This window comes from Mobula birostris, chromosome 26, assembly GCF_030028105.1.
Source record: "Mobula birostris isolate sMobBir1 chromosome 26, sMobBir1.hap1, whole genome shotgun sequence".
In the NCBI taxonomy this organism is placed as follows: domain Eukaryota; kingdom Metazoa; phylum Chordata; class Chondrichthyes; order Myliobatiformes; family Myliobatidae; genus Mobula; species Mobula birostris.
The window spans coordinates 8,731,331-8,743,723 of NC_092395.1; the positions used below are offsets into that span (position 1 = coordinate 8,731,331).

Sequence of the window (12,393 nt, forward strand, 5' to 3'; positions counted from 1 at the left end):
GAATATATCTGCATAGAAAATACTGTCCATTTCACCTAAGATGTGTTTGTGTTTAACACAAGCCTCCACACACCTATCTTCATCCATACTCTAACTATCACTGCTTACTAAACAGTAAAGTTGAATTGAAAAGCTGACCATTAAGACAGGACAGAAAAGTTGCTACTTTTTATAGCCGCTTACAACTCAAACACCTCCTTACCTTACCATGTAGCTTAAAATACCACCTGCAGCGCTAAAGGAAAAATATAGTAATTATATTAATATGCACTAAATGCATCCTGCCAACTTTCCAATATACTTATATTGGCTGCTATCACACCGAGTAATGCAATAAATATTTTATAGCTCAGTGTGAATTAATTAATCCTAATCCAAAACTGACCTCCGCAGTGACACGATCAATTAACAGAGCTTTGAATGTATAATATTAGAGAACACAAAGTTCAAAGTACATTTGAACAGCAGTAATAATGGGTGACTTCAATCTACATACGACTGGGTGAACCAAATTGGTAAGGGTGCTGAGGAAGAGGATTTCTTGGAATGTATGCAGGATAGTTTTCTGAACCAACATGTTGAGGAACCAACTAGAGAGCAGGCCATTCTGGACCGGGTATTGAGCAATGAGGAAGGGTTAGTTAGCAATTTTGTCGTGAGAGGCCCCTTGAGTAAGAGTGACCATAATACGGTGGAATTCTTCAGTAAGATGGAGAGTGATATAGTTAATTCAGAAACAAGGGTTCTGAACTTAAAGAAGGGTAACTTTGAAGGTATGAGACGTGAATTAGCTAAGATAGATTGGCAAGTGATACTTAAAGGGTTGACGGTGGATATGCAATGGCAAGCTTTTAAAGATCGCATGGATGAACTACAACAATTGTTCATCCCAGTTTGGCAAAAGAATAAACCAGGAAAGGTGGTGCACCCATGGCTGACAAGAGAAATTAGGGATAGTATCAATTCCAAAGAAGAAACATACAAGTTAGCCAGAAAAAGTGGCTCACCTGAGGACTGGGAGAAATTCAGAGTCCAGCAGAGGAGGACAAAGGGCTTAATTAGGAAAGGGAAAAAAGATTATGAGAGAAAGCCGGCAGGGAAAATAAAAACTGACTGTAAAAGCTTTTATAGCTATGTGAAAAGAAAAAGATTGGTTAAGGCAAATGTAAGTCCCTTACAGTCAGAAACAGGTGAATTGATCATGGACATGGCAGACCAATTGAATAACTAGTTTGGTTCTGTCTTCACTAAGGAGGACATAAATAATCTTCCAGAAATAGTAGGGGACAGAGGGTCCAGTGAGATGGAGGAACTGAGGGAAATACATGTTAGTAGGAAAGTGGTGTTAGGTAACTTGAAGGGATTGAAGGCAGATAAGTCCCCAGGGCCAGATGGTCTGCATCCTGGAGTGCTTAAGGAAGTAGCCCAAGAAATAGTGGACGCATTAGTGATAATTTTTCAAAACTCTTTAGATTCTGGATTAGTTCCTGAGGATTGGAGGGTGGCTAATGTAACCCCACTTTTTAAAAAAGGAGGGAGAGTGAAACCGGGGAATTATAGACCGGTAAGCTTGACATTGATGGTGGAGAAAATGCTAGAGTCAGTTATCAAAGATGTGATAACAGCACATTTGGAAAGCAGTGAAATCATCGGACAAAGTCAGCATGGATTTGTGAAAGGAAAATCAGTCTGATGAATCTTCAGAAGTCAATGTTCATGAACATTGACTTCTCTAACTTCCGCTAATGCCCCACCTCCCCCTTGTACCCCATCCGTTATTTATTTATACACACACATTCTTTCTCTCACTCTCCTTTTTCTCCCTCTGTCCCTCTCACTATACCCCTTGCCCATCCTCTGGGTTCCCCCCCGCCCTTGTCTTTCTCCCTGGGCCTCCTGTCCCATGATCCTCTCATATCCCCTTTGCCAATCACCTGTCCAGCTCTTGGCTCCATCCCTCCCCCTCCTGTCTTCTCCTATCATTTTGGATCTCCCCCTCCCACTTTCAAATCTCTTACTAACTTTTCCTTCAGTTAGTCCTGACGAAGGGTCTCAGCCTGAAACTTCGACTGTACCTCTTCCTAGAGATGCTGCCTGGCCTGCTGCGTTCACCAACAACTTCAATGTGTGTTGCTTGAATTTCCAGCATCTGCAGAATTCCTCTTATTTGAATCTCATAGAATTTTTTGAGGATGTAACTGGTAGAGTGGATAGGGGAGAACCAGTGGATGTGGTATATTTGGATTTTCAAAAGGTTTTTGACAAGGTCCCACACAGGAGATTAGTGTGCAAACTTAAAGCACACGGTATTGGGGTTATGGTATTGATGTGGATAGAGAATTGGTTGGCAGACAGGAAGCAAAGAGTTGGGAATAAACAGGACCTTTTCAGAATGGCAGGCAGTGACTAGTGGGGTACCGCAAGGCTCAGTGCTGGGACCCCAGTTGTTTACAATATATTAATGACTTAAACGAGGGAATTAAATGCAGCATCTCCAAGTTTGCGGATGACACGAAGCTGGGCGGCAGTGTTAGCTGTGAGGAGGATGCTAAGAGGATGCAGGGTGACTTGGATAGGTTAGGTGAGTGGGCAAATTCATGGCAGATGCAATTTAATGTGGATAAATGTGAGGTTATCCACTTTGGTGGCAAGAACAGGAAAACAGATTATTTTCTGAATGGTGGCCAATTAGGAAAAGGTGAGGTGCAATGAGACCTGGGTGTCATTGTACACTAGTCATTGAAAGTGGGCATGCAGGTACAGCAGGCAGTGAAAAAGGCGAATGGTATGCTGGCATTCATAGCAAGAGAATTCGAGTACACGAGCAGGGAGGTACTACTGCAGTTGTACAAGGCCTTGGTGAGACCACACCTAGAGTATTGTGTGCAGTTTTGGTCCCCTAATCTGAAGAAAGACATTCTTACCATAGAGGGGGTACAAAGAAGGTTCACCAAATTGATTCCTGGGATGGCAGGACTTTCATATGATGAAAGACTGGATCGACTAGGCTTATTCTCTCTGGAATTTAGAAGATTGAGGGGTGATCTGATTGAAACATATAAAATTTTAAAGGGATTGGACAGGCTAGATGCAGGAAGATTGTTCCTGATGTTGGGGATTCCAGAACGAGGTGTCACAGTTTGAGGATAAAGGGGAAGCCTTTTAAGACCGAGATGAGGAAAAACTACTTCACACAGAGAGTGGTGAATCTGTGGAATTCTCTGCCACAGGAAACAGTTGAGGCCAGTTCATTGGCTATATTTAAGAGGGAGTTAGATAAGGCCCTTGTGGCTAAAGGGATCGGGGGTATGGAGAGAAGACAAGTATAGGGTTCTGAGTTGGATGATCAGCCATGATTGTACTGAATGACGGTGCAGGCTCGAAGGGCCGAATGGCCTACTCCTGCACCTATTTTCTATGTTTCTATATTTATTATCAAAGTATGTATACATTATACAACCTTGACATTCATCTCCCAACAGGCAGCCATGAAACAAAGAAAGCCAAAACAACCCATAAAAAAGACTGTCGAACACCCAACGTGCAGAAAGTAAAAAAAACTAATCCTGTAAACAGTAACCACAAGCAAATAGCGTTCTGAACTGAAGTTCACAAAGAGAGCCTGAGACCCATAGTTCAGTGCATAGATGAGTAAACGTCACGGAGCAACATTTCACAAATGAGGAAAGATAATAACTTTCTAAATTAGGACCTGCAGGATTTTTTTTTTATTTTTAAATGTCACTTGGCATTTTAGGATGCCTAAAAAACTGAAATGCTCCATTTTCCAATAGGAAACAAAATAAAAACTTCAGGTCCTCTATTTTTCATTTAATGTTGATAGTCAAATTAACTTTGAGCTGCTTGTACACAAGTTGCTGAAAACCAATGTGGATGTGCAATGAACTATTAAAAATGCAATGGTACATTTGTCTTTATTCAAATCCTCTTGTAGTACAGGAAATGAAACGTCTTACTACAACTGCACATGTCAATGTATATAATGAATAAAACTGATCCTTGCTCATCTGGCAACCAGCTGTGGCCCAACCAGTGTTTTATAAAGTTGCACCTTCATCCTAGCTTTCATATTCCGTGCCACCAATGATGAAGGCAAGCATCCCAATAGCCTCTTCCCGTGCTGTCGCTTTCAGGGATCATGGGACTTCTCCTGACCAACAACGCAGCCCATGTTCCTGGAGACACAGGAAACTGCAGATATTAAAACCTGGAGCAACAAACTGCTGGAGGAACTCTGAGGCCGAGTAGCATCTGTGAGTTTCCCTGCTTCCCATCTAGTGCAATTGAAGGTATACAAACTAGAGATGCACCTGGGTCTTACTCGTTGATTTATAATATAGCATTGAAGGCCACCTTTGAATTGTATTGGATCGATTACAAGAATATGTTAAGTGCACATGTGGCTGGCTGAGTGATTGCATGGTGAATTGATTGGGCCTCCAACAGTGGGGAGGCACCCACTTTTTGCATGGGCTTTGGAGGACACATTTTTTTTTGCCCCAACAGGCCTGGATTGTCATGCCCATAACTGTAAATTGTCTAGCATATACCATTACTAACATGACTCAGTAATGTTTAATCATATTATGCCATTGTCATTCTTGCTCAGGCATAAGTAACAACCTTCAATAAAGCTCATGTACAGCCAGGCAGCTTTATCTTGCAACCTAGATATTTCTTTGCTATGGCCAAGGTATGCTGATTACCATGGAAACTGCACCAGCTGCAGCCCTTTCTTCCCTGACCACAATCAAACGGAGGTCAATGCCTGGAGTTTTAGGTCCCTACTTCTCATCACTGGCGAGCCCTGGGGTCGATACCAAAGTACAAAGCCCAAAGGTTGACTGGAAGCCCAGAAGGCAAGGTCCATTGGCCAAAGAGCTCCAAGTTTGCTGGAGATGTCTGCAAATCTGCAAGTCCAGAGGAGGTTGGAGACTGCCTGTCCTGGGGTTGGAGGACTGTACATGGGCATGGTTGACTGTGATGGGTGGGAGGAAGGAACAGTGCTTGTTTTGTTATTGTCTTGTTGTTTATTGTGTTCTATCAAGCACTGTGGGCACCATGTTGGCACCAGAATGTGTGGCAATACTTGTGGGCTGTCCCCAGCACATCCTTAGGCTTAGGCTGTGTTGGTTGTTAATGTAAATGACAACTTCACTGTATGTTTTGATGTACATGTGGTAAATAAATGAATCTGAATTTGAATCCTGAACATAGCTGTGGTGTTTGATACCTACAGAGTTAATGTAGACTACTGCTGTCGTCCAAGATTATTCTGTGGTGTACATTGTTCCTCATGATTTGTTAACACAATCCTCAAGCCTGCCACCTCGTAAATTTAGCTGAGTTAAAATCATGATGGGAAGTATATACTGTACTACTACTGTTTAATAATTGCTGGTTAATCCTCTACGCTTATGTTTTTCAAAATGATTTATAAGCTAATGCTTCTCAAAAAAGGAAAAGGAATAGATACATATCAACAATATCTACTATTGAAGTGACTTTCTCAGCGCAATGCGTACTGTATTGAATAAAGGGTACTCGGGCAGCAAAAACAATTAAAATTATTAAATTTGTCTATCAAATTTTATGCTAATCAAAATCTTGCTTTTAGAACAGGTAGTTCTAACTTGAACAAAGGTAGTTATAAGCACATTTCCATTACATAAGTTAGTTATTGTGTGACTAATATATTAAGAACACTGGTTACATTACACTGGCTTCATTGCTTATAGGATGCTGTCCAAGTTGCATGCCACCTTGGACAATGTCTCCCAGCCACTACATAATGTACTGGTTGGGCACAGGAGTACATTCAGCCAGAGATTCATTCTTCCGAGATACAACACAGAGCGTCATAGGAAGTCATTCCTGCCTGTGGCTATCAAACTTTACAACTCCTCCCTTGGAGGGTCAGACACCCTGAGCCAATAGGCTGGTCCTGGACTTATTTCCTGGCATAATTTACATATTACTATTTAACTATTTATGGTTTTATTACTATTTATTATTTATGGAGCAACTGTAACGAAAATCAATTTCCCCCGGGATCAATAAAGTATGACTATGACTATAGTGATAGCATTTGAGAAAACCTGTTTAAATCTGTGCTTTGAAGACAAATGCAGACAGTTCCACCATAACACCACAATCTATAACACAAAGTGTCTTAGAAACACAACCATTGCCATTATAGCAGAACTACAAGGTAAGCAAATAATTGAAGAAATCGGTATCCACATTGCTTCACTTACGTTTTCTTGCTTTGAAACATGTGAAATTCTTCTTTTCTGCCCTGGAAAAAGTGTAGTTAGACTCGACTCATTTTCTTCTTTACTTTTCTCAACTATCTGTATATTATGAAAAACAATTTGTTAATTGTTAACCCTCAGAACTGCTCCAAACATTTTTTCGTATTCTATTAAGATAATTAGATTTTTTTGCATTCTATATTTAAAAATCAAAATTATACAAAAAGTAGTAACATGAACACATACTCCCCATAATGACTTTAATGTTAATGTACAAAATTACACATGAAATTAAACTCAAGTCAATACAATAAGATTTCTCCATAACCGAAAAAAACACAATTGTATAAATTCTTCTAGAGGGGCACATTGGCACTTTCAAGCAAAATATAGTAAAAGAAAACTCATTAATTTATTACTACTTCATTTCAGGTTTAACTCCACCAAGAATGGTCCCAAGCCTGGCTGCGAAAGGAAGAGGGTTGGGCATGGAGCTAGCAACCCCATTCTGTAAAAACCCAGAGTCACAGAAACACCAGCAGAAGCTCCAAAGACCTCATCCCTGAGAGAGGAAGGATCTTCATCTAGAAGTGAAAGACTGACCCAAAACAGAGGACTCTGGCAAGCTGTTGTCAACAGTCTATGTCCCAGTATGGGTAACGTGCTGATGCAAGTCATTTCAAATTATAAATAGTAATGCTTTTTCAGTGATTCTGGTCAAATGGTTAAGCCCAACACAGTTTGCAGACTGAAGTGAGGGAATAATCTGCTAAAAATCAAAAGCAAAAATATTTAAAATGCCACAAATCAAACATAAATACAAAGTCATGAAACTACACAACAATTTAACCAACACAACTATAGAGGGAAAAAAAGACTAGTTTTTTCTTTAAATAACACCTTGTTCAGGCAATTTCCACAACAGTAGAAAAATGGCATTTGGGAGGAAGAATGCAGGTAGATGCAGTATTACAAAAGGAAAAAGCTGGAATGTGGTAATTTTATTAAGTTGTTACAGAAGACAGACTATTAGTACACAAAGATTCACAGTTGACAAGAGACTTTCAAGTCAATTTTTGGAATTTAGATTATGAAGAAACCCTAACTTCCCAGAAAACATTCAAAGCCACTGGTCAAATTTCTGTGTGCCGGTCTGGCAGTTTGATGCTATGGTATGTTGTAGAGGGCTTTTTCCCCTCAACCCCAATTTCACTGGAAGAGGATTCTCCAAGGAAGTCTGCACTGAGTCAGGGAGGACTGAATCAGGATTGCAGCGGTCCATCTTCATAAATGATTTGGATGTGTACACTAATAGTAATCACATAAGCATCAGCAACAAAGGATGTATACGGAGACTGGGAATTTACATCAAATTTAGCACAGATTATTCTGTGAGAAACAAACCCGTGCTTTAATGTGATTAAACACAACAATAAAAGATCTATATTCAGTGCTAAAGACCTCCCTAATGTTATAGCGTAGAAACAAACGTGGAAGATCAAATTATTACATACATGTAACCAGAGTTTTAGAAGACCACATTTAATGTTGACCCTTACATAAGCTAATCAACCAGCAGAGAGTGGAACACTTGACAATAGATTATCAAAGCTCAAAACGTCTATCAATTCCTTGAATTCTTTTTTACAAGGAATCAGACATATAGCAACAGCAAATAACATAATCACAAAGATAAACGCACAATGATTGGGAATGGGAGACTGAAGTAGTGTGGCTTCCAAGTGTCTGCATGGCTATTTCAATATTGACAATCAACATTTTCAACTTCAGTTTTATCAAATTATCATAATACAAATGAAAACATGACAATTTTGTTGAATTCACGTGAGATTTTCTGAAGTCTAGGATCTGATCGCCAGTTGTGGGTTTCAAAATGGAACCATCTAGCAGTAAATTAGAATTATATTTTAGTTTGCATCTATATATTTGTCAGTTATTCTTATGGTATGTTAAAGAGTTGCTATTGCTCAATGTCTGCAGTTTTGGTCATCCTGCTGCAGAAATGATGTCATTAAACTGGAAAGGGTGCAGAAAAGATATACCTGGGTGTTATTGGGACTGGAGGGCTTGAGTTAGAATGAGACGGTATAGGCTGGGGCTGTTCTCTCTGGAGCAAAGGAGCCTGAGGGATTATCCGAAAGAGGTTTATAAAATAATACGGGACATAAGCAAGGTAGCTGGTGACAGTTTTATCCAGGGTAAAGTCTAAAGCCAGAGTGTGAGAGGAGAGAGGTTTAAAGGGGAATTAAGGAGAAACTTTCTCAATATGGTTATGTGGAACAAGCTGCCGGGGAAGTGGTAGAGTCATAGAAACATAGAAAATAGGTGCAGGAGTAGGCCATTCGGCCCTCCGAGCCTGCACCGCCATTTATTATGATCATGGCTGATCATCCAACTCAGAACCCTGCACCAGCCTTCCCTCCATATCCCCTGATCCCCGTAGTCACAAGGGCCATATCTAACTCCCTCTTAAATATAGCCAATGAACTGGCCTCAACTGTTTCCTGTGGCAGAGAATTCCACAGATTCACCACTCTCTGTGTGAAGAAGTTTTTCCTAATCTCGGTCCTAAAAGGCTTCCCCTTTATCCTCAAACTGTGACCCCTCGTTCTGGACTTCCCCAACATTGGGAACAATCTTCCTGCATCTAGCCTGTCCAATCCCTTTAGGATTTTATACGTTTCAATCAGATCCCCCCTCAATCTTCTAAATTCCAACGAGTACAAGCCCAGTTCATCCAGTCTTTCTTCATATGAAAGTCCTGCCATCCCAGGAATCAATCTGGTGAACCTTCTTTGTACTCCCTCTATGGCAAGGATGTCTTTCCTCAGATTAGGGGACCAAAACTGCACACAATACTCCAGGTGTGGTCTCACCAAGGCCTTGTACAACTGCAGTAGTACCTCCCTGATCCTGTACTCGAATCCTCTCGCTATAAATGCCAGCATACCATTCGCCTTTTTCACCACCTGCTGTACCTGCATGCCCACTTTCAATGACTGGTGTATAATGACACCCAGGTCTCGTTGCACCTCCCCTTTTCCTAATCGGCCACCATTCAGATAATAATCTGTTTTCCTATTTTTGCCACCAAAGTGGACAACTTCACATTTATCTACATTAAATTGCATCTGCCACGAATTTGCCCACTCACCCAACCTATCCAAGTCACCCTGCATCCTCTTAGCATCCTCCTCACAGCTAACACTGCCGCCCAGCTTCGTGTCATCCGCAAACTTGGAGGTGCAGCATTTAATTCCCTTATCCAAGTCATTAATATATATTGTAAACAACTGGGGTCCCAGCACTGAGCCTTGCGGTACCCCACTAGTCACTGCCTGCCATTCTGAAAAGGTCCCGTTTATTCCCACTCTTTGCTTCCTGTCTGGCAACCAATTCTCTATCTACACCAATACCTTACCCCCAATACCGTGTGGTTTAAGTTTGCACACTAATCTCCTGTGTGGGACCTTGTTAAAAGCCTTTTGAAAATCCAAATATACAACATCCACTGGTTCTCCCCTATCCACTCTACTAGTTACATCCTCAAAAGATTCTACGAGATTCGTCAGACATGATTTTCCTTTCACAAATCCATGCTGACTTTGTCCGATGATTTCACCGCTTTCCAAATGTGCTGTTATCACATCTTTGATAACTGACTCCAGCAGTTTCCCACCACCGACATTAGGCTAACCGGTCTATAATTCCCCGGTTTCTCTCTCCCTCCTTTTTTAAAAAGTGGGGTTACATTAGCCACCCTCCAATCCTCAGGAACTAGTCCAGAATCTAATGAGTTTTGAAAAATTATCACTAATGCATCCACTATTTCTTGGGCTACTTCCTTAAGCACTCTGGGATGCAGACCATCTGGCCCTGGGGATTTATCTGCCTTTAATCCCTTCAATTTACCCAACACCACTTCCCTACTAACATGTATTTCACTCAGTTCCTCCATCTCACTGGACCCTCTGTCCCCACTATTTCTGGAAGATTATTTATGTCCTCCTTAGTGAAGACAGAACCAAAGTAATTATTCAATTGGTCTGCCATGTCCTTGCTCCCCATAATCAATTCACCTGTTTCTGTCTGTAGGGGACCTACATTTGTCTTTACCAGTCTTTTCCTTTTTACATATCTATAAAAGCTTTTACAGTCAGTTTTTATGTTCTCTGCCAGTTTTCTCTCATAATCTTTTTTCTCCTTCCTAATTAAGCCCTTTGTCCTCCTCTGCTGAACTCTGAATTTCTCCCAGTCCTCAGGTGAGCCACTTGTTCTGGCTAATTTGTATGCTTCTTCTTTGGAATTGATACTATCCCTAATTTCTCTTGTCAGCCATGGGTGCACTACCTTCCTTGATTTATTCTTTTGCCAAACTGGGATGAACAATTGTTGTAGTTCATCCATGCAATCCTTAAATGCTTGCCATTGCATATCCACCATCAATCCTTTAAGTGTCATTTGCCAGTCTATCTTAGCTATTTCACATCTCATACCTTCGAAGTTACCCCTCTTTAAATTCAGAACCTTTGTTTCTGAATTAACTATGTCACTCTCCATCTTAATGAAGAATTCCACCATATTATGGGCACTCTTACCCAAGGGGCCTCTCACGACAAGATTGCTAATTAACCCTTCCTCATTGCTCAAAACCCAGTCTAGAATAGCCTGCTCTCTAGCTGGTTCCTCGACATGTTGGTTCAAAAAACCATCCCGCATACATTCGCACCTTTACCAATTTGGTTCACCCAATCTACATGAAGATTGAAGTCACCCATTATAACTGTTGTTCCTTTATTGCACACATTTCTAATTTCCTGTTTAATACCATCTCCGACCTCACTACTACTGTTAGGTGGCCTGTACACAACTCCCACCAGCGTTTTCTGCCCCTTAGTGTTATGCAGCTCTACCCATATCGATTCCACATCTTCCCGGCTTATGTCCTTCCTTTCTATTGCGTTAATCTCATCTTTAACCAGCAACGCCACCCCACCTCCTTTTCTTTCATGTCTATCCCTCCTGAATATTGAATATCCCTGAAGGTTGAGCTCCCATCCTTGGTCACCCTGGAGCCATGTCTCTGTGATCCCAACTATATCATAATCATTAATAACAATCTGCACTTTCAATTCATCCACCTTGTTACAAATGCTCCTTGCATTGACACACAAAGCCTTCAGGCGCTCTTTTACAACTCCCTTAGCCCTTATACAATTATGTTGAAAAGTGGCCCTTTTTGATGCTTGCCCTGGATTTGTCGGCCTGCCACTTTTACTTTTCTCCTTACTACTTTTTGCTTCTACCCTCACTTTACACCCCTCTGTCTCCCTGCACTGGTTCCCATCCCCCTGTTGTGAACTAACCTCCTCTCGTCTAGCCCCTTTAATTTGATTCCCACCCCCCAACCATTCTAGTTTAAAGCCACCTCAGTAGCCCTCGCTAATCTCCCCGCCAGGATATTGGTCCCCCTAGGATTCGAGTGTAACCCGTCCTTTTTGTACAGGTCACGCCTGCGCCAAAAGAGGTCCCAATGATCCAAAAACTTGAATCCCCGCCTCCTACTCCAATCCCTCAGCCACGCATTTATCCTCCACCTCATCGCATTCCTACTCTCACTGTCGCGTGGCACAGGCAGTAATCCCGAGATTACTACCTTTGCTTCGGGTTTGATTCGAAGAAGGAAGTCTGAGAGTCGGAGTGGGAGTGCGGAGAAAGACATTTTTGAAATTTTCGTTTTTTTTTCTCCAATGGCGTTCAGAGAGGCGGGACTGCGCAGGCTTGTGACGTTGGGCAGTGCAGCGCGGCAGATTTAAAAGGAACAGAGCCTCATACAGCGGGCAGCGGAGTTTGCGGGCTGCGAAGTGAGCCGGGAGCAGAGTGAAGGCTTAAGGGCTTCGGCTCAACGGGCTTAGGCGGAAATGGGCGAGGCGAGGAAGGTTTGGTATTCATTTTCTGTTGTTATTTGAGGAGAAGGGCAGTATGAGTGTGAGGGCAGTTTGTTGTTCTCGGTGTCGGATGTGGGAAGCTCTGGAGTCTCTAAGTCTCCCGGACGTCTACATCTGCGCCAAGTGCATCGAGATGCAGCTCCTAAGGG

At 41.7% G+C, this 12,393-nt stretch overlaps 1 protein-coding gene across 1 annotated transcript in view; it reads right to left on the reverse strand.

Moving 5' to 3' along the window:
* rexo1 (REX1, RNA exonuclease 1 homolog) overlaps positions 1–12,393 on the reverse strand; it is a 91,214-nt gene that overhangs the window by 38,453 nt on the left and 40,368 nt on the right. Inside the window, exon 3 of the mRNA XM_072244124.1 lies at positions 6,279–6,374. Coding sequence (XP_072100225.1) covers positions 6,279–6,374 — 96 coding nt within the window. The remainder of the gene's footprint in view (positions 1–6,278; positions 6,375–12,393) is intronic.